Source organism: Stegostoma tigrinum, chromosome 5 (genome assembly GCF_030684315.1).
Source record: "Stegostoma tigrinum isolate sSteTig4 chromosome 5, sSteTig4.hap1, whole genome shotgun sequence".
Lineage (NCBI taxonomy): Eukaryota > Metazoa > Chordata > Chondrichthyes > Orectolobiformes > Stegostomatidae > Stegostoma > Stegostoma tigrinum.
The window spans coordinates 116,181,764-116,201,617 of NC_081358.1; the positions used below are offsets into that span (position 1 = coordinate 116,181,764).

The 19,854-nt window shown below is 43.4% G+C and overlaps 1 protein-coding gene across 4 annotated transcripts in view; it reads right to left on the reverse strand.

The window, feature by feature from the left end:
• Nucleotides 1-19,854, reverse strand: part of LOC125451988 (piezo-type mechanosensitive ion channel component 2-like) — a 645,421-nt gene that overhangs the window by 493,724 nt on the left and 131,843 nt on the right. For all 4 annotated transcript variants that reach the window (XM_059646233.1, XM_048529830.2, XM_048529829.2 and 1 more), the window contains exon 2: nt 9,137-9,232. In XM_059646233.1, the coding sequence (XP_059502216.1) occupies nt 9,137-9,232 (96 nt within the window). The remainder of the gene's footprint in view (nt 1-9,136; nt 9,233-19,854) is intronic.

The following is a 19,854-nucleotide window of genomic DNA, read 5'->3' on the forward strand; positions in this document are numbered from 1 at the left end:
GGCCTGCTGTGTTCATCCAGCTCTACACCTTGTTATCTCGTCTTACAAGCTGTTTACCTTATTGGGTTCAAATAGATGGCTTGGCACCTCTGTCTTAAAAGCACTCTTCAGAAGGGCAAAATACACCTCTTAAAGCCACAGTACTGTCAAACCCAGGCAATATCCTAAGAAACTGGGATTAGCCTCTTGCAGTCACAATCATCTCCCTTTGTGCTAAGTATGACTCTGTTAGTAAAAAATTTCCACTTGATTCTGATAGACTCACATTTTGTCAAGGATTCTTGCTTTCACATTGGTCAAAAGCTGCTTGATGTCAAAGGCAGTCATTCCCACTTCAACTCTGAGGTTCTGCTCCCTTGTCTTTGTTTGGATCAAATCTGTAATAAGGTCAGGAGCCAACTGGCTTTGGCAGAACCCAAGCTGAGCATCGGTGAGCAAATCATTTCTGAGAAAGTGCTGCTTGATAGCACTGTCAAAGACGCCTTCCATCACTTACATGGTGATTGAGCATAAGCTAACTGGTAGTAATAGTTTGTCATGGATTTGTCCCGTCTTTTGTGCATACCCTAGAAAATTATCACATTTGTTGATTCCAAAAATGTTGCAGATGTCCTACAGATTGAGAGTTGAGCAACTAGTCCTGCGGAAAAACCTTCAGTGCTATTACTAAAGTTTTATCAAGGTTGACAGCCCTTGCAGTATCTAATACCTTCATCGTCTCCTGATATCACAAAAAATCAAATAAATCTGAAGTTTGGTATCTCTGACACTCGGGACATTGGAAGGTGGCTAATGTGGATCACCCACACAGCACATCTGGGTAAAGTGAGCTGTAAATACTTTGGCCTTCTGTTTGGCTGTGATGTGCTAGATTACCTTATCCTTATGTATAATGTTTTTTAAATTTCAGTTCTGGTTTTGAAGTCTGTAACTGGTGGGTATTTGGAGTTAGTAATGAGCTGCAGCCATCATGATTTCTTTTAAAACCATTTTTGAGGGCTAGGTTTAGATTGAATGGGTTTTGTGCACCAACAATGGACTTTATTCTTAGAACGTTTTGTGACCAGCAAGGTAAATAATGGGCCCTCAAAGCTTTTTAAGAGGTTTGTTTTTTTTTCAGCTTATCGGAAAAACATAGCATAGAGAGGGACACTTTTGGTTTCAGTATATACTTTGGGTGAGGAAAAACTGTTCAGTCCTTGGAATAGGATGGCTGTATAGACTGGTACAGAAGAAATGAATATATACTGAACTAGGTTATTCTGGAGTGAGGATTTGGTGTTAATCCCTGAAGTTTTGTGATAAAACTTTAAGAAGTTATTAAAGCTAAATACATCTATATAGGTATGTCATAGCTCCAGGAAGAAGCTATCTGCAAGATAGCAAAGTGTGCAGCTGGATGAACACAGCAGGCCGAGCAGCATCTCACGAGCACAAAGCTGACGTTTCGGGCCTAGACCCTTCATCAGAGAGAGCTGATGAAGGGTCTAGGCCCGAAATGTCAGCTTTTGTGCTCCTGAGATGCTGCTCGGCCTGCTGTGTTCACCCAGCTACACACTTTGTTATCTTGGATTCTCCAGCATCTGCAGTTCCCATTATCTCAGAAGCTATCTGCAGTTCACATCTAAAAATTGAAGTCACAAATGACTTAAACCAACCCAGGTGTTAAATATAAGGACTCTGGTAGGACCTTTGTGCCAGAAATATTTTGGATTCCGCTGTTTTGTTTCTTTTCAATTTATTAAGTACACTTTGGAAACTAATGGGATTTTACTTTTACCTGTGTGTTTAAAAATCTTTTAAGTTTAGATAATAAGCAGATAGAACAATGGATCAACAGGGGAATGACAAAAGTGATAAATAGTGAAATCAAGCACCAAGGTCAAAGGGACACAATGGAAAATTATGGGGACAGGGCAAGTAATGTTAAAACCAAGTCTTACCGTTTTGTGAAAAAAAAGTGTAGGATAGTCAGGATTATAGAGTCATGGGTACAGGGTGACCAGGGATAGAAACTAAATATCCAGGAGTATTCAAAGCTTAGCAAGGGCAGACAACAAGGAAAAGGCAGTAAAAGTTGCATTGCTGGTTAAAAAGGAAATGAATGCAATAGTGAAGAAGGATATTGGCTCCGACTACATGGAATCTCAACGAGTAGAGCTGAGGGACACCCGGGACAAATAAAATTAGTAAGAATCCTACAAAAACCCCAAACTGTAAGGGTGATGCTGGTAATAGCATTAAAGAGAAAATTAGGGATTAATACCATTAACTAAAATCTGTAATTTTGGGTGGCATAAATCTGTACGTAGATTGGACAAATCAAATTAGTTGCAATCCTGCGAGAAGGGAGAGAAGGAATTTATGGAGTGAATACAGTATGATTCTCTGGATAAATATGTTGAGGAACCAACTACAGAAGAGAAAATTGATGGAATTGAAGGGCAAAGAGTCCCAGGGCCTGATAATCTACATCAAAATGTATTTAAGAAAGTGGCCCCAGAAATAGTAGATAATAAAATGTGAGGCTGGATGAACACAGCAGGCCAAGCAGCATCTCAGGAGCACAAAAGCTGATGTTTCGGGCCTAGACCCTTCATCAGAGAGGGGGATGGGGTGAGGGTTCCGGAATAAATAGGGAGAGAGGGGGAGGCGGACCGAAGATGGAGAGAAAAGAAGATAGGTGGAGAGGAGAGTATAGGTGGGGAGGTAGGGAGGGGATAGGTCAGTCCAGGGAAGACGGACAGGTCAAGGACGTGGGATGAGGTTAGTAGGTAGGAGATGGAGGTGCAGCTTGGGGTGGGAGGAAGGGATGGGTGAGAGGAAGAACAGGTTAGGGAGGCAGAGACAGGCTGGACTGGTTTTGGGATGCAGTGGGTGGAGGGGAAGAGCTGGGCTGGTTGTGTGGTGCAGTGGGGGGAGGCGACGAACTGGGCTGGTTTTGGGATGTGGTGGGGCAAGGGGAGATTTTGAAGCTGGTGAAGTCCACATTGATACCACTGGGCTGCAGGGTTCCCAAGCGGAATATGAGTTGCTGTTCCTGCAACCTTCGGGTGGCATCATTGTGGCACTGCAGGAGGCCCATGATGGACATGTCATCTAAAGAATGGGAGGGGGAGTGGAAACGGTTCGCGACTGGGAGGTGCAGTTGTTTATTGCGAACCGAGCGGAGGTGTTCTGCAAAGCAGATTGCGAACCGAGCGGAGGTGTTCTGCAAACCCTGCAGTCAGGAAATTGCAAGAATGCATTGTAAAAGATATAATAGCTGAGCACTTGGGAAATACTGCCAGAATTGGACTGAACCAAAATGGATTTATGAAAGGTAAGACATACTTGGCAAATCTGCTGGAATTCTTCAAGGGTGTAATTAGTAGAGTTGATGAGGGGGAGCCATTGGACTAGGTTTACTTAGCCTTTCAGAAGGCTCTCAATGAAGTCCAATATGATATCACTAAATGTGATCACTCCAAAGGGCAGATGACAAAGCTAGTTGAGAGGGTGAGCTGCAAGGAGGATACAGAGATGCTTCAGCGTGATTTGGACAAGCTGAGTGGGTGGTCAAATGCATAGTAAATGCAGTATAATGTGGATAAATGTGAGGTTATCCACTTTGGTATCAAAAACAGAAAAGCAGGCCCTTATTTGAATGGCTATAAATTGAGAGAGGGGAATGTGCAATGAGACCTGGGTAGCCCCACACACCAGTCGCTAAAAGTTCGCATGTAGATGTAGCAAGCAGTAAAGGCAACAAATAGTATGTTGTTCTTCATAGCAAAAGATTTGAGTACTGGAGCAGAGAAATCCTGCTGAAATCATACCTTGATGAGACCACACATGGAATATTGTGTCTCCTTATAAGTGGAAAGATGTTCTAGCTGTAGAGAGTACAATGAAAGTTTACCAGACTAATTGCTGGTATGGCAGGACTGACGTACAAGACTGGATTGGTTAAGACTACAGTCACTGAAGTTTCGAAGGATGAGAGACTCTGTCATAGAAACCTATACAATCCTAAGAGTTGGATATTACATTGGGTAACCAGAAGATGGTATTCCTGATGACAGGGGGATCCAGAACCATGGTCACAGTTTCCAAGACAGGGTGGGCCATTTAGAACTGAGATGAGGGAGCATTTCTTCCCAAAGAGTGGTGATCCTGTGGAAATCTTAGCCACAAAATGTGGTGGACACCAAAACTTTGCATGTTTTATGGGTATATGTCTGACGCATTTCTTAGGGCTAAAGGGGATGAAAGGGTATGGGGAGAAAATAGGAACAGGGTACTGAGTTGGATGATTGGGCTATGCTTGTATTGAATGGCGAAGCAGACTCAGATGGCTGATGCCCTACTTATGCACCTATTTTCTATTTTCTTCTGCAAGAAGTCAATTGGGAGAATGGTATACACAGGCCATGTATTACTAACCACATAGTAGAATGGAGTAAAAGGGAAGAAATAACGGGTGCTTTTCAGGACACAGGATTTTAATGTACAGATGGACTAGAAAAATCAGATTAGTAAAAGGGAGCCGAGATGGAGACTTCAAAAATGTATCAGGGACAGTTTCTTTCAACAGCACGTTCTGGAGCTGTACTGAAAACAAAATGTGCTGGAGATAACAGAAGGTCCGGCAGTATCCATGCAGAGAAAGCAAGCTAATGTTGAGTCTAGATAAAGAGTCATGCAGATTCGAAACATCAGCTTGCTCTGTCTCGATGGATACTGCCTGATTGGCTGTGATCTCCAGAATTTTTTGTTTCCAACACAGATTCCAGCATCTGCAGTAACTTGCTCCTATATTCTGGAGCAGAGCAGAGTAGACACTATACTAGGTTTAGTATTACGTTACAAGGTGCGGAAAACTGATGGCTTTGTAAGGAAGAGAGATAATAGGAACTGCAGATGCTGGAGAATCCGAGATAACAAGGTGTAGAGCTGGATGAACACAGCAGGCCAAGCAGTATCATAGGAGCAGGAAGGCTGACATTCCAGGCCTAGACCCTTCATCAGAAATGGGGGCGGGGAAGGGGGATCTGAAATAAATAGGGAGAGGGGGGAGGCGGATAGAAGATGGATAGAGGAGAAGATAGGTGGAGAGGAGACAAACAAGTCAAAGATGCGGGGATGGAGTCAGTAGAGGTGAGTGTAGGTAGGGAAGTAGGGAGGATAAAGATCAGTCCAGGGAGGACAGACAGGTCAAGGGGATGGGATGAGGTTAGTAGATAGGAAATGGGGGTGCAGCTTGAGGTGGGAAGAGGGGATAGGTGGGAGGAAGGTTAGGTTAGGCAGGTGGGGATGAGCTGGGCTGGTTTTGGGATGCGGTGGGGGGGAGTGGGGATTTTGAAGCTTGTGAAATCCACATTGATACCATTGGGCTACAGGGATCCCAAGCGGAATATGAGTTGCTGTTGCTGCAACCTTCGGGTGGCATCGTTGTGGCACTGCAGGAGGCCCAGGATGGACATGTCGTCTGTGGAATGGGAGAGGGAGTTGAAATGGTTTGCCACTGGGTGGTGCCGTTGTTTAGTGCGAATCAAGCATAGGTGTTCCACTTGGTTTCCCCAATGTAGAGGACTTACAGTTTTTAGTGTCCAATAAAGCTGATCAGAATTGAGAGTTCAGGTTGTGGATCTGACAAAGAATAAAAAACAGGAGAGGACCTTTGCAGGGCTGGAAGAGGGAGGCTCTGAGCTGGGGTAGGCTTGATTCTAGCGTCCGGAGATGCCGGCACATCCTCCACTCCAATCCCAACCTCAACATAAAACCCATGGACAAGGGAGGTGCAGTTGTAATAATGCACACTGACCTCTATATTGCTGAGGCCAGGCGTCAACTCTCCAACACCTCCTCCTACCCATCCCCTGGATCATGACCCCAACCCGACCACCAAACCATCGTCTCTCAAAACATCCACAACTTTATCACCTCAGGTGACCTCCACCCACAGCCTCCAACTTCATCGTTCCCCAACCCCACACCGCCCGCTTGTATCTCCTTCCCAAAATCCACAAACCTGACTGCCCTGGTCGACTCATTGTCTTCAGCTGGTCCTGCCCCACTGAACTTATCTTGACATATCTCCACTCCATTCTCTCCCCTTTGGTCTAGGAACTCCCTACCTACATCCGTGGCACCACCCACGTCCTCCACCTCCTCCAGAATTTTAAATTCCCCAGTGCCCAACACCTCATTTTTACTGTGGACGTCCAGTCCCTATACACCTGCATTCCCAATGCATTCCCCATCCCCTAAAGGCCCTCCGCTTCTTCCTGTCCAGCAGGCCTGATCAGTCCCCCTCCACTGACACCTTCATCCTCTCAGCCGAACTCGTCCTCACCCTCAACAACTCCTCTTTCAATTCCTCCCACTTTCTACAGATGAAGGGGGTGGCCATGGGTACCCGTAAGGGTCCAAGATATGCCTGTCTCTTTGTGGGTTACGTGGAACAATCCCTCTTCTGTACTTATACTGGCCCTAAACCCCACCTCTTCCTCCATTACATTGATGACTATATTGGTGCTGCTTCATGCTCCCAAGTTGAGCTCGAACAGTTCATCCAGTTCACCAACACCTTCCACTCCAACCTTAAGTTCACCTGGGCCATCTCTGACACGTCTCTCACCTTCCTGGACCTCTCGGTCTCCATCTCGGGCAACCACCTAGAAATTGATATCCATTTCAAGCCCACCGACTCCCACAGCTACCTAGAATACACCTCTTCCCACCCACCTTCCTGCAAAAATGCCATCCCCTAGTCCCAATTCCTTCCCCTCTGCCGCATCTGCTCCCAGGATGAGGCATTCCACTCCCGTACATATCAGATGTCCTTGTTTTTCAAGGACCGCAACAAACCCCCCACAGTGGTCGAGAACGCCCTTGACCATGTCTCATGCATTTCCCACAACTCATCCCTCACACCCCGTCCCTGCAATAACAACCAAAAAAGAAGCCCCCTCATCTTCATGTACCACACCACCAACCTCCGGATCCAACATCCTCTGACACTTCCGCCATTTGCAATCTTACCCCACCACCAAAGACATTTTTCCCTCCCCACCCTTGTCTGCTTTCTGGAGGGACCACTCTCTCTGTGACTTCCCTGTCCGCTCCAGACTCCTCTCCAGCCCCCACCTCACTCAGCACTTTTCCCTGCAACCGCAGGAACTGCCACACATCCCACCACGCTTCCTCCCTCACCTCCATCCCAGGCCACAAGAAAACTTCCCACATCAAACAGATGTTCACCTGCACGTCTGCTAAAGGGGTATACTGCATCCGCTGTACGCGTTGTGGCCTCCTCGACATCGGGGAAACCAAGCGGAGGCTTGGTGACCATTTGCGTAAGACCTACGCTCTGTTCATAATAAACAAATGCACCTCCCAGTTGCGAACCATTTCAACATACCCTCCCATTCCTCAGATGACATGTCCATCCTGGGCCTCCTGCAGTGCCACAACAATGCCACCCAAAAGTTGCAGGAACATCGACTCATATTCTGCTTGGGAACCCTGCAGCCCAATGGTATCAAAGTGGATTCCACAAGCTTCAAAATCTCCTCTCACCCCACCGCATCCCAAAACCAGCCCAGCTCATGCCGCCTCCCTAACCTATCCTTCCTCCCACCTATCCCCTCCTCCCACTTCAAGCCGCATCCCCATTTCCTACCTACTAACCTCATCCCATCCCCCTTGACCTGTCCGTCCTCCATGGACTGACCTGTCTCCTCCCTACCTCCCCACCTACACTCACCTTTACTCCATTCCCACCTCTTTGACCTGTCTGTCTCCCCACCACCTATCTTCTCCTCTATCCATCTTCAATCCACCTCCCCGTCTCTCCGTATTTATTTCAGAACCCACTTCCCCTCTCCCATTTCTGATGAAGAGCATTGTAAAGAAACTGGCCCCAAAGTGGCAACAATCATAATACAAGGGAATTTTACTTCAATTTGAGGGGCTGGGTCTAAGGATAACACTTTAAATTTAAATGAGGATAATTATATTGATATAAAAGAAGTTATAGCTCAAATGATCTAGTAAATTGGATAATTGGATAGTGAACAGCAATGCAATGGCAGACATTTTAAGGGGTATTTCAGAATACACAGAAAGGGTATATTCCAACTTGAAATGAAAATTCCAAGGACACATCATACCGATTAATTTAAAACAGTTGAAGATGTTATCAAAATTTTAGGAAACTCATGCAATTGTGCTGGGATGAGCGGTCAGAACTTTGAGTAAAATCTAAACTAAGGCAAAAAATGACTGAAAGATTAAAAAGGAAGGAAAAATAGACTATTAAAAAAATCATACATGAAAGCAGACAGCAAGTTTCTATGTATTTGGCTTGAAATCAAATCAGCCATGATCTCACTGAGTGGCAAAGCAGACTGAAAGGGCCAAGGCAGCTAATCCTCCTCCTAATTCACATTTTCATAGGTAAGTCAATTTTATAAAATTTAAACTGATATGTGCTTTAAGGTCTGATCATTTAGTGAGATCCTAGAAAAATATTGATGACTGTGTGTATTGTTCATTTTTGAGTTAGTGCAATATTTATGTGACTATAGGCACTGTTATTGGTGGTTTATTGAGGGAGATGCCTCAGAATTATTTTAGGCTTTCAAAAGGAGTTAAATATGCTGTCAACCCATCTATTTTTTCCTGGATTCTGTCAACAACTGAGCAATATCATTGAGGAAATCTTCTAGTTTCAGTATCCCACATAGGGACCAAATGAGGGGACTCCTTACCCATGAAAGCCAGCCCGGTAATGCATTTGGCAATGTTCCAGAGGTTGCTATCTAATTAGCTGCCTTCAAACTCACCATTTAGATAGAGATCCCAGGCAAGATGAAGATGCTGTTAGCTAAGTTAGAGATCTGACAGTTCTGAAGCCTCAGAAATACCTTAGCTTACATGGGCACCACTGAGATAGGTCATATTTAATCCTGCCTTGAAAATATATTTCTTCATTGACTACATGGACTGTATCACAGAATGCAGCAGTTTCAGACAGCAGACCATCACTCACAAGAATGAATCATTAATTCATGAGCTATCAATTACTCATACGTACTCATACGTATTCATACATTGCTTGCACACAAAATAATAATTCACAATTTCTTACCTTGCATTGTCTTTTTTGTGGGTTCAGAAAAAAGTGGAATAAGGAGGAGAAAAATGAGGTACACAAACGATAGCCCATTGTATCGAAACAAACATGCTGAAAGACAAGTGAAAAGAATAATATTCATTTCTGTGCTCTGAGAAGGAACTTGGGATTAATGTTTACTTCCAGAAAACATATTGTGCATTACTTATTTACTCAATATTTAAGTAAAGTTTTAACATGTAACAACAATTGCAATTAGTTGCCAACTTTTTTATTCATTTACAGGATGTGTGTGTTGTTAGCTAGTCCAATATTTATTGCCCAACCACAATTGCTGACAGAGCAGTTAAGAGTGAGCCACATTACTGTAGGTCTGGGGTCACATGCAGGCAGACCAGGTTTGGGCGGCAGATTTCCTTTCCTAAAGGGCTTTAGTGAATCAAATGGATTTTTCCTTACAATTGACAATAGTTTCATGGTCATCATGAGACATTTAATTGCAAGTTTTTTATTGAGATGTAAATTCCACCATCTGCCATGATGGGATTTGAGCCCAGGTCCCCAGAAAAAATACCTGGGTCTCTGCATTAGGAGTCTAGCGGTAACACTACTTGGCCATCACCTCTCCTTAATGGTCTAAAAGGTCTGATGTTCAGATTGTTCGAGATGAGACATGTGTTAGAGGATGTTATGAAGATGCTCTGGAAGCCCAGATACTGTAAGATATAGGACCAGAATTCGGCCATTTAGCCCATCGAGCCTATTCAACCATTCGATTATGGCTGATAATGTGTCTCAACCTCATTCCCCTGCCTTCTTCTTCTTACCCTTGATCCCCTCACTTTATCTTCCAACTGGTGTGACCCGGTCTTGTCGACTCCATAGCTCAAGTAGGTCACTTGAGGGTCAGGAACATACAGTTTCCTTCTTAGACATAGCCTGCCACCACAATGCTCCTTAGGACTACATCCAAGTTCTCTACATTTTCCTTATAGTTTTCCCTGTTAACAGGGTGTCACCTAAGTAAATGGCAACCTGACGTAGATCTTGTAAAATGTTCTCCATCGTTTACTGGAAAATTGAATAGGCTGACAATATGCCGCATGGCATATTGGTATTCAGTGTTGCACACTGGTACAAGCCCTTATTGGTATTAATTGTAGCATACTTCTGAGAATGCTGGTCTAAACATAATTGCAAGTAAGCGAGGCTCATGTCAAACTTCTCCAAGGACAAAAAACCTGCAAGTTAACCGAATGATTGGGTATTTAGCCAACTGTGAAAAACAGTTTACTGTTTGTTTAAAATCTCTCACAGAGGCAAACTGACACATCAGGTTTCAAGAATGGTGACCAGGGCTGTCCATTCTGCTAATTGGACTGGTTTAATGATTCCTTGACTTTCCAGTCTTGAATTCTACCTCTACTTTTGCCTTTAAAGTAAATGGCACTGGACAGGCCTTGCAGAATCGCAGAATTTCTTTCTTGGTCAACATGCAAGGTTACTTTGACTCCTCTGATAGTCCCCAGACCTTTCTGGAAAACACCCAGTCATTTAATTAGGACTTCACTCAGGCAGCCATTTTCTAATTGAAACATTTTGAGCCACTCTAGATGAATCTTTTGCAACCAGTTTCATTCCATCAAACTTGGGCCCAAGGTTTTTACTACAATCACTGATAACCGAACCAGGTGCCTTTCATAACAGACTGGAACAGCCATTGTACCCTTAATCCACAAAAGTTCTCCAGTATAGGTTATCAGGCAAGCTGAAGTCTTGTGCAAATTTAAGGCCTGGAGTCCAGTGAGAATTTTATTAAAAACTGATCCTGTGATCACTGATATGGCCATGCTAGTATCAACCTCCATTTGAAACCAAATGGCCATTTAACCTGATTTTTATCTTGATCGGCTCTGATTTGGCTGTTGCTAAGCAATTTAACTGTTCCAAACCAGATGCAGATGGTGTATCTAAGGTGTGAACTCTCCTGGACAGTCTTCTGAATGCTGGCCTATGACTTTTCTTACTCTATTTAAGTCTAGTAGGACTCTGTTGTTGTCCCAAATCTGCATGTCAACAATAATGGCAATGTCTTACCAGGCAGGATCCTGAAGACAATTGGAACTATTTGACTGAGACTTGGTTTTATTTGTGAGGTTTTGCTGTGTGCCGACCTGGAGTACTCTTATTAGGATATTTCCTGAGTGAGCTTGTGCAGCTGTCTGCACCAAATCGTGGCGTCGTCCACAACTTACTAATCAGGCTACCTACATTTCCCTCCAAATCATTTATATATATTCTAAACAGCAGCAGTCCCAGCACTGAGAACTGTAGAACACCGCTGGTCACACATCTCCAGTCAGGCAAACACCCTTCCACCACTACACTGTCTTCCCTGACCATGCCAGTTCTGTATCCATCCTACCAACTCACCACAAATCCCATTTGACTTCGCCTTTTAGATTAGTATGCCATGAGGGACCTTGTCGAAGGCCTTGCTAAAGTCCGTATATACACAACATATACTGTCCAGCCCTCAATCATCTTTAACTTTATTACTTCTTCAAAATAATCAATCAAGTTTGTGAAACAAAACCTTCCCCATACAAAGCCACGCTGCCTGTTACAAAGAAATTCATATTTTTCCAAATGTGAGTAAAAGCTATCCCTCAGAATCTCCTCCAATAAATTACCGGCCTGTAATTTCCTGGATTATCCTTGTTGCCCTTCATAAACGAAGGAACAATGTTAGCTCTTTTCCAGTCTTCTAGGGCTGCCACTGTGACTAAAGGAAATAGAAATATTTCATATAAGGCCCCAGCAATTTCCTCAGCTGCCTCCCTCAACATTCTGGGATAGAATTCTGGTCTTGTCTACCTTAATGCCACTGCCTCCTAATTCATATTGAGCTGCCTTGGAATGTCAATATACCCACCCCCCCAACCCCCGAGATTCACCATTCTCTGTTGTGTCCTTTTCCATTGTGAATACTGATGCAAAGTATTCACTAAGGGCCTCATCTACTTCCTCTAGCTACATGTATAGATTCCCTCCCTTTTCCTTGAGTAAAACTTCCCTCTCCTTAGTTCCCAACTGCTCCTTATAAATGCATAAAATGCCTTGGGATTTTCCTTAATCCTGTTCACCAAGGATGTTTCATGCCTCCTTTTAACACTCCTACTTCCATATGAGTTCTTTTCTGCTATCTTTGTATGCTTTGGTGTCTCTATGAATGTCTCCTTTACCTTGTTCAATAAGCTCTCAACTTCTCAAGGTTCTTGAATTTTACCAACGCTATCATTATTATAGGAGCATGCAGGCCCTGAACTCTAATGAACTGGCCTTTAAAATATCCCACATGCTAGACGTAGACTAACCCTCAAACTGCTGCACACAACCTACATTCGCCAATTCCTCCCTAAGTGGTAGTTAGCCTTCTGCCTTAGTGCTTTCACCCAAGGATTACTCTTTTCTTTATTCATAAGTAAGGTAAAACTTACAGAATTATGGTCACCGTTCCCAAAATTCTGCCCTACTGAAACTTCAATCGCCTGGCCAGCCTCATTCTCTAACACCAGGTCTAGTATGGTCCTTCTCCAGTTGGACTATTTACACATTGTTTTAAAAATAGTCTTTCCTGGGCACACCTATCAAATTCCTTCCATCCCGAGTCCCTGGCACTAAGTGAGCCCCTGTCAATCTATAAGATAAAATCACCCACCACAATAACCATATTGTTTTTTCATTTTTCCATAATCTGTCCACATATCTGTATCTCTATCACTGGCTGGCTGTTAGGAGGCCTGTTGTACAATCTCATCAGTCTGACTGGACCCTTGCTATTCCTGAGCTCTATCCCTGTGTCCTTCTGCTGTCGAGCTATGATATTGTCCTTTATCAATAATGCAACTCCTCCACTTCTTTCAAGTATTTCAGGGTCAAGTAGCATCTGCTCAGAGATTATAAACTGGGGGCCAATTTACACACAACGTAGTTCAGGATCAGAACAGTGCGATTGCAAGTAAGAAAGGAAATGTGACTCAGGTGGCAAGAATGCAGAAGCTCAGCCATTGATATAATCCAACAGGTTTGTGACTCTAAGATAACAAAGTGTGGAGTTGGATGAACACAGCAGGCCAAGCAGCATCTCAGGAGCACAAAAGCTGATGTTTCGGGCCTAGACCCTTCATCAGAGAGGGGGATGGGGAGAGGGTTCTGGAATAAATAGGGAGAGAGGGGGAGGCAGACCGAAGATAGAGAGAAAAGAAGATAGGTGGAGAGGAGAGTATAGGTGGGGAGGAAGGGAGGGGATAGGTCAGTCCAGGGAAGACGGACAGGTCAAAGAGGTGGGATGAGGTTAGTAGGTAGAAAATGGAGATGCGGCTTGAGATGGGAGGAAGGGATGGGTGAGAGGAAGAACAGGTTAGGGAGGCAGAGACTCTTTTTGGTTGATTGAATTAAAGGGTGAAGGGTAGTTGAGGTATTGCCCATGTTGCTGCAATCAGGGAGTCATTCCAGTGTGTTGGGGAGCAAAACAGAACAAAGTGATAGTAGAAGAAAGTATAATCAGAGGGATTGGCACAGTGACAGTCTATTGACAGAGTTCCCTTGCTTTCATTTGAAATAAATAGGGAGGTTTCAATCCTCCTCTTTGCTTAAAAGCTTTGGTCCAGCAATATCTGGAATTATGAAGTCTCAGCCCCACAAACTTTTGTAAGTCACCTTGTGAGCTATACTTTTCACTTGAGAATTTTTATATCAAAGTAATTATCCCTCAATTAGCCTCTTCAGGATATGGTTTAAAAAATCTCAGGGCATGTGATCTATATATTTCCTTGTGATTTCCTGTCAGCTGTGTCCCCATTTATTTTTAACTACTTTTCTTACAAATTGAAGTCCGAGACTTTAAGTTAGTCAATGAGATATTGCAACTTCATAGTCTGCATTTTATGTCATCTCGAAACTGTTCAACAAAGGTGAAAATGTTGTCTGTTTTGCTACAGAAAAATGTGTGATCCATCCCATCTGAGTCGCCAGGCCACTCTGGGAAAGACTGCTCCAAAGAACTTCTCATAGCTTTCTAGGTGTTCATTAAGTGGATATAACCTCATTGAAAATTTCAACCATCTTTGGTCATTGTAATATATACCAGAAACATCAGACACTACTTGTTAATGGATTATCAATTATATTGTTAAGATATTCAGGTGTAGGGCATTGAATTTGCCACTAGTTTTCCCCACAACCATCACAGCTGTCCAGAATGAGGGAATTTTACTGGCCACAAGAAGTTTCAGTGTGATAATGGAAGTTTTAGTCATGGATTCATTTAATTGTATGCTGTGGAACAGTGTTTGCACATCAATAGTATGTTAAATTGATTGTTTTGAATATTATCTAAATTCGCTCAGTAATAAGGACAAAAATATGGTCAGGGAATGTGCAAATTCTACTTGCTTAACAAATTAATAATTACTGACAAGAATGATGATTACATTCAGAATAGTTGAAGTAGGCCAGTATTAGTACAGTTGTGGGATCATTGACATGCCCTTCCCGTTAAGCAAGTCTTATTTGAGAAAGGTACTGATGAAATCAGATTTGGAACATAATAAATCATTTGTCTTGCACACACAAGAAGATACAGGAGGACCAAACCCTTGCAGACCAGAGGCAACTACACTATATCCAGCTACATTAAGTATGCAATCATATGGCTGCCTGACATGGGCAGCTACACCCAGCAATCTCAGGTTCTGTTGGAAATGTGCAGAGTCCTGAATTCTATTGCCCTACCCATTGGACCTCAGCACCAACAGCAAGGCAATAGGAGGACAGATCACCTTGACTCAGACAAGGTGCCCCTTCCTCAAAAGGACACATGGGAGCATCAGTAGGTACCCTAGCAAAGGAAGGACCTTGGAAGTCTCCTCTTGGGACATTCAAGAGGTATTTAAATTAGTTTTACCTGCAAGTAAAGGACAAGCCTGCTACCCCTTTCAGACCCAGTTTCAAAGTTTTTCTGTCTTGTTAAAGAAACATTTGTGTCAATAAGAAGTGAACAGCTCAAAATCAATAACTATAAATACAGCTAACTGTCAAGGGCATTGATTTAACAAAATATTCCTAACAAGCAACTGTTTAAAGAGAAGTGCCTGAAAATATAAGCTAATAGTTTATCTGGAAACAGTTGCTATTGAACTGAAAATGATTGAAAAATATCACTGAGCTACAGAAATATATGATCAAAATGCACTTTAGAATGGTGGTTCAGGGTGTGGAATAAAAACACTACAAAACCACCAATCACACAATATTCATGCCTAACAGAAGCAGACACAGATGCAATGTAGCCTGTTAACTTGCTGGAATAGTCTCATTTACTATAAGTTAATGATTCATTCTGTTTTAAACAATAATAACCTGAAATTACACAACATTACCACATTAATAACTGCTTAATTATATACAACTTAAATACTGTTTTACATCTCCTTTTAACAATGCTTGAGTTACTACATTCTTGGTTACAGTAAATGAAATATTAAGCTCAACTTCAACAGAATTAAACAATGAAAAAGGTAATAAATTACATCAATAAAACCATTCTGACATCTCCATGACTAACTCCAGAGATTGCACATCTTAGTCTTATGTACAGTCTGCACACCTTACCTCCACATATGGCTTTTTACAAGTTTTGCAACAACAATATGGACTGCTTATTTGTCATGTCACGTCATGTCAGAGTTCATATAAGGAATGTCAATACAAGCAATCTACAAAGTAGAGCCAAAATTAAAAATGCTTAAACACATTTCAACTCTACATTTATTTAGTTGCACAAAGAGATAACAATATAGCATCCTCTTGCCTTATGAAGAAATAATCTCATGAAAGCCCTGGAAGAAGGCAAGTAAGGTAAGAAAGCAATAGCCAGAATAGCAGCTACCTCAGAAGGAGCAGGCCATATGGAAGATTACACTTTGGCTTCCACTTCTGTGCAAAGCACCAAAAATGTCCATGTCTTTCCTTTCCCACAAAATAGATTCCATCATTCATACATCGTTTGCTGTGAGCTTCAATTCATATGCCTCCTATTTAACGTTATTTCAATCATCCCAGCTTCCAATTTTATTTATTTATTCAGAACTGGGCTGATGAAGTCATATTGAATTCGAAATGTTAACTCTTTCTTTCTACACAGATGCTGCCAGGCCATTGCCACTTAAAACCACGGGGTAGAATCTTACAGGAATCTGAACAACGTGAGGTGTGTAGCAGGCCTGTATGTCGTAAGACTATAACTGAGAGACAAGTAGCAGGACATGCAATGGTCTTGTGGTATTATTGCTAGGCTATTAACCCAGAAATTCAACTAATATTCGAGGGATCTGGGTTCAAATCCTGCAATGGCAGATGGTGAAATCTGAATTCAACAAGAAGGACCTGGTGTTTAGGTGACCAGGAAACCATTGTCAATTGTCAGGAAAAACCTGCCTGGTTCTCTAATGTATTTAGGGAAGGAATCTGCCATCCTTACCTGGTCTGGCCTAGATGTGACTCCAGACTCACAGCAATGTGGTTGACTCTTAACTGCACCTTGGGCAATTAGGGATGAACAATAAATTCTGACCTAGCCAGGATGCCCAAATCCCATGAATGTATAAAAAAAGTGCAGCAAGAGTCTTCCTGATGTTGTCTGACCACACAGTGGGTTTTCAAAGATGGTGCGGGCTGAAGGGGTTCCAGTCTTTGTGTGAAGATATTCGCTGCGTGATGATTGTTCTGGGCACGACATATGGTATGACAGAAATTGCACGTGAGAGACATTGTAGAGTTGTGGTTGAATATCAACATGTAAGTTTAGTAAGATAAAGGTGAGAAATCAGGTTATCTTCATGGTGGCGTATCTTCCAAAAATGCAATCTGAATTTAGCCAAAAATCCTGCAAGATTTAGCCCATGTTTTTGGTGTTTTCCTCATACCATGTTTAGTCCAAAAGACTTGTGAAAATTCTGAGGTATTTTTGTACGAAAGCTTAATGGCTGAACACCTATGGTTAGTATTAAATCACCAAAATATAAAGGAAGATAAGAAGGCACCAACACAAGTCCCGTTTAAAATAATCAGTGCTTGAGAAGTCATCACAAACAAATGCTTAAAACTTCAAATACAGGCAGCGAGATGAGTTTTGCAACTTATTGATATGCTTAATTTCAATAATAATGCACATACTTTAAAAAAGTTATGGACAGTGATCAATAAAGGCAAATGGACATTTTGATTCTAAGGTCAGTTGCTTTACACTTACAGATTTAAACCCGACACCATTTTAATCTTTTGGCTCAAATGGCACAATACACCACAAAACCATAATGAAATTTCCTGAAGGTGCAGATGTTAAACTGACTCTAATAAGTTTTATTTTTTAGCATTTGGTTTTAGCCACCCAACCTCTGATTAAAAACTAGCTAAATTGCATGATTTAACCTATAAAAATGTGGCTGGAGCACAATTCTTTCACAACTAAACTTGTGCACTGACCTTATTCCCTGCTTTTCAATCATAAAGTTGCAATACTGTGTCTCAGAAAAATGCACTCAAGTCAAGGAACTGGACTTTTCACAGAATGTAATTTCACAGCCAAAACTAGCTGAGATATACATTTACTTGTAATCTCGTAAACACATTAATAAAAATTCAGAGATAATAGGAACTGCCGATGCTGGTCCGAGATAGCAAGGTGTAGAGCTGGATGAACACAGCAGGCCAGGCAGCATCAGAGGAACAGGAAAGCTGATATTTCGCGTCTGGGCCCTTCATTAGAAATGGGGGAGGCGAAAGGGATTCTGAAATAAATAGGGAGAGAGGGAGGCAATGATGGAAGGTGGATAGACGAGCAGATAGGTGGGGAGAGAAGACGGACAGGTCAAGGAGGCAGGGATGGAGCCAGTAAAGGTGAGTGTAGGTAGGGAGTTGGGATGGGGGCTAGTTAGTTGGGAGGGAGGGGTGGGTAGGTGGGAGGGAAGACGGACAGGTCAAGGAGGCGGGGATGAGGCTAGTAGGGGACGGGGTGTGAGGGATGAGCCACGGGAAACGTGAGAGATGCAGTCGAGGGTGTTTTCAACCACTGTGGAGGGGAAATTGCGATCTTTGAAAAACAAGGACATCTGAGTGGAATGGTCAACTTGGGAGCAGACGTGCTGGAGGCGAAGGAATCGGGAATAGGGGACAGCACTCTTGCAGAAAGATAGGTGAGAGGAGGTGTATTTTAGGTAGCTGTGGGAGTCGGTAGGCTTCAAATAGATATCAGTTTCAGGTAGTTTCCAGAAATGGAAACAGAGAGAGGTCCAGGAAGGAGAGAGAGGTATCAGAGATGGTCCAGGTGAACCTGAAGGTTGGAATGGAAGGTGTTAGTAAAGTGGATGAACTTTCGAGCTCCTCGTGGGAGCACGAGGCAGCGCTGGTACAGTCACCCATATAACGGAGGAAGAGGTAGGGGTTGGGGCCAGTGAAGTGGCAGAAGAGGGACTGTTCCACATATACTACAAAGAGACAGGCATAACGATGGGGACGGGGTTCCCCTCGTCCTCATGTATCACCCCACCGACCTTTGAATTCAATGCATCAGCCTCCGCCACTTCCGCCACCTGCAGTCTGACCCCTCTACCAAGGACATTTTCCACTCCCCAACCTTGTCTGCCTTCCAGGGGGAGACCACTGTCTCTGTGACTCCCTCATCTGCTCCACAACTCCTACTAGCCCACCACCCCGGCACTTTTCCCTGCAACTGCAAATAGTGTTACACCTGCCCCTACACTGTCCCCCTCACCCCCATCCCAGGCCCCAAGAAAACTTTCCACATTAAACAGATGTTCACCTGCACATCTGCTGATGTGGTATATTGTATCCACTGTTCCCAATGTGGCCTCCTCCGCACTTGGGAAACCAAGTGGAGGCTTGGAGACTGCTTTGTGGAGCACCTACGCTTGGTTCGTGACAAATGACTACACCTCCCAGTCGCGAACCACTTCAACTCCCCCTCCCACTCCTTGGATGACATGTCCATCCTGGGCCTCCTCCAGTGCCACAGTGGTGCCACCCAACGGCTGGAGGAATAGCACCTCATATTTCACTTGGGAACCCTGCAACCCAATGGTCTCAATGTGGACTTCAGAAGCTTCAACATCCCCCCACCCCCGACCTCATTCCACGACTAGCTCAGCTCATCCCTGCCTCCTTGGCTTGCCCTTCTTCCCTCCCACCTACCCCCCCCCTCCCAACTGAACAACCCAACCTCCACCCCAACTCCCCAACTACACTCACCTTTACCGGCTCCATGTCTGCCCCCTTGACCTGTCTTCTCTCCACCTATCTGCTCCTCTATCCATCTTCCATCATCGAATCCCCCCGCTTTATTTATTTCAGAGTCCCGTCCTCTCACCCATTTCTGAAGAAGGGTCCAGACCCAAAACGTTAGCTTTCCTGCTCCTCTGATGCTGCCTGGCCTGCTGAGTTCAGCCAGCTCTACACCTTGTTATAATAAAAATTCAGGCTGTCTATAATCATCAATTCAATAAAATACCACATAGTGGGTAAAGGATGCTTATCTTCCAATTGCTTTTAATGGGCTTATTCAGAGACATGTGACCAATGACATATATGTCCTGCCTGATTGTAGAAGTAAAATCAAGCACAAACATGACATGAATTTGAGCTATGACAATGGT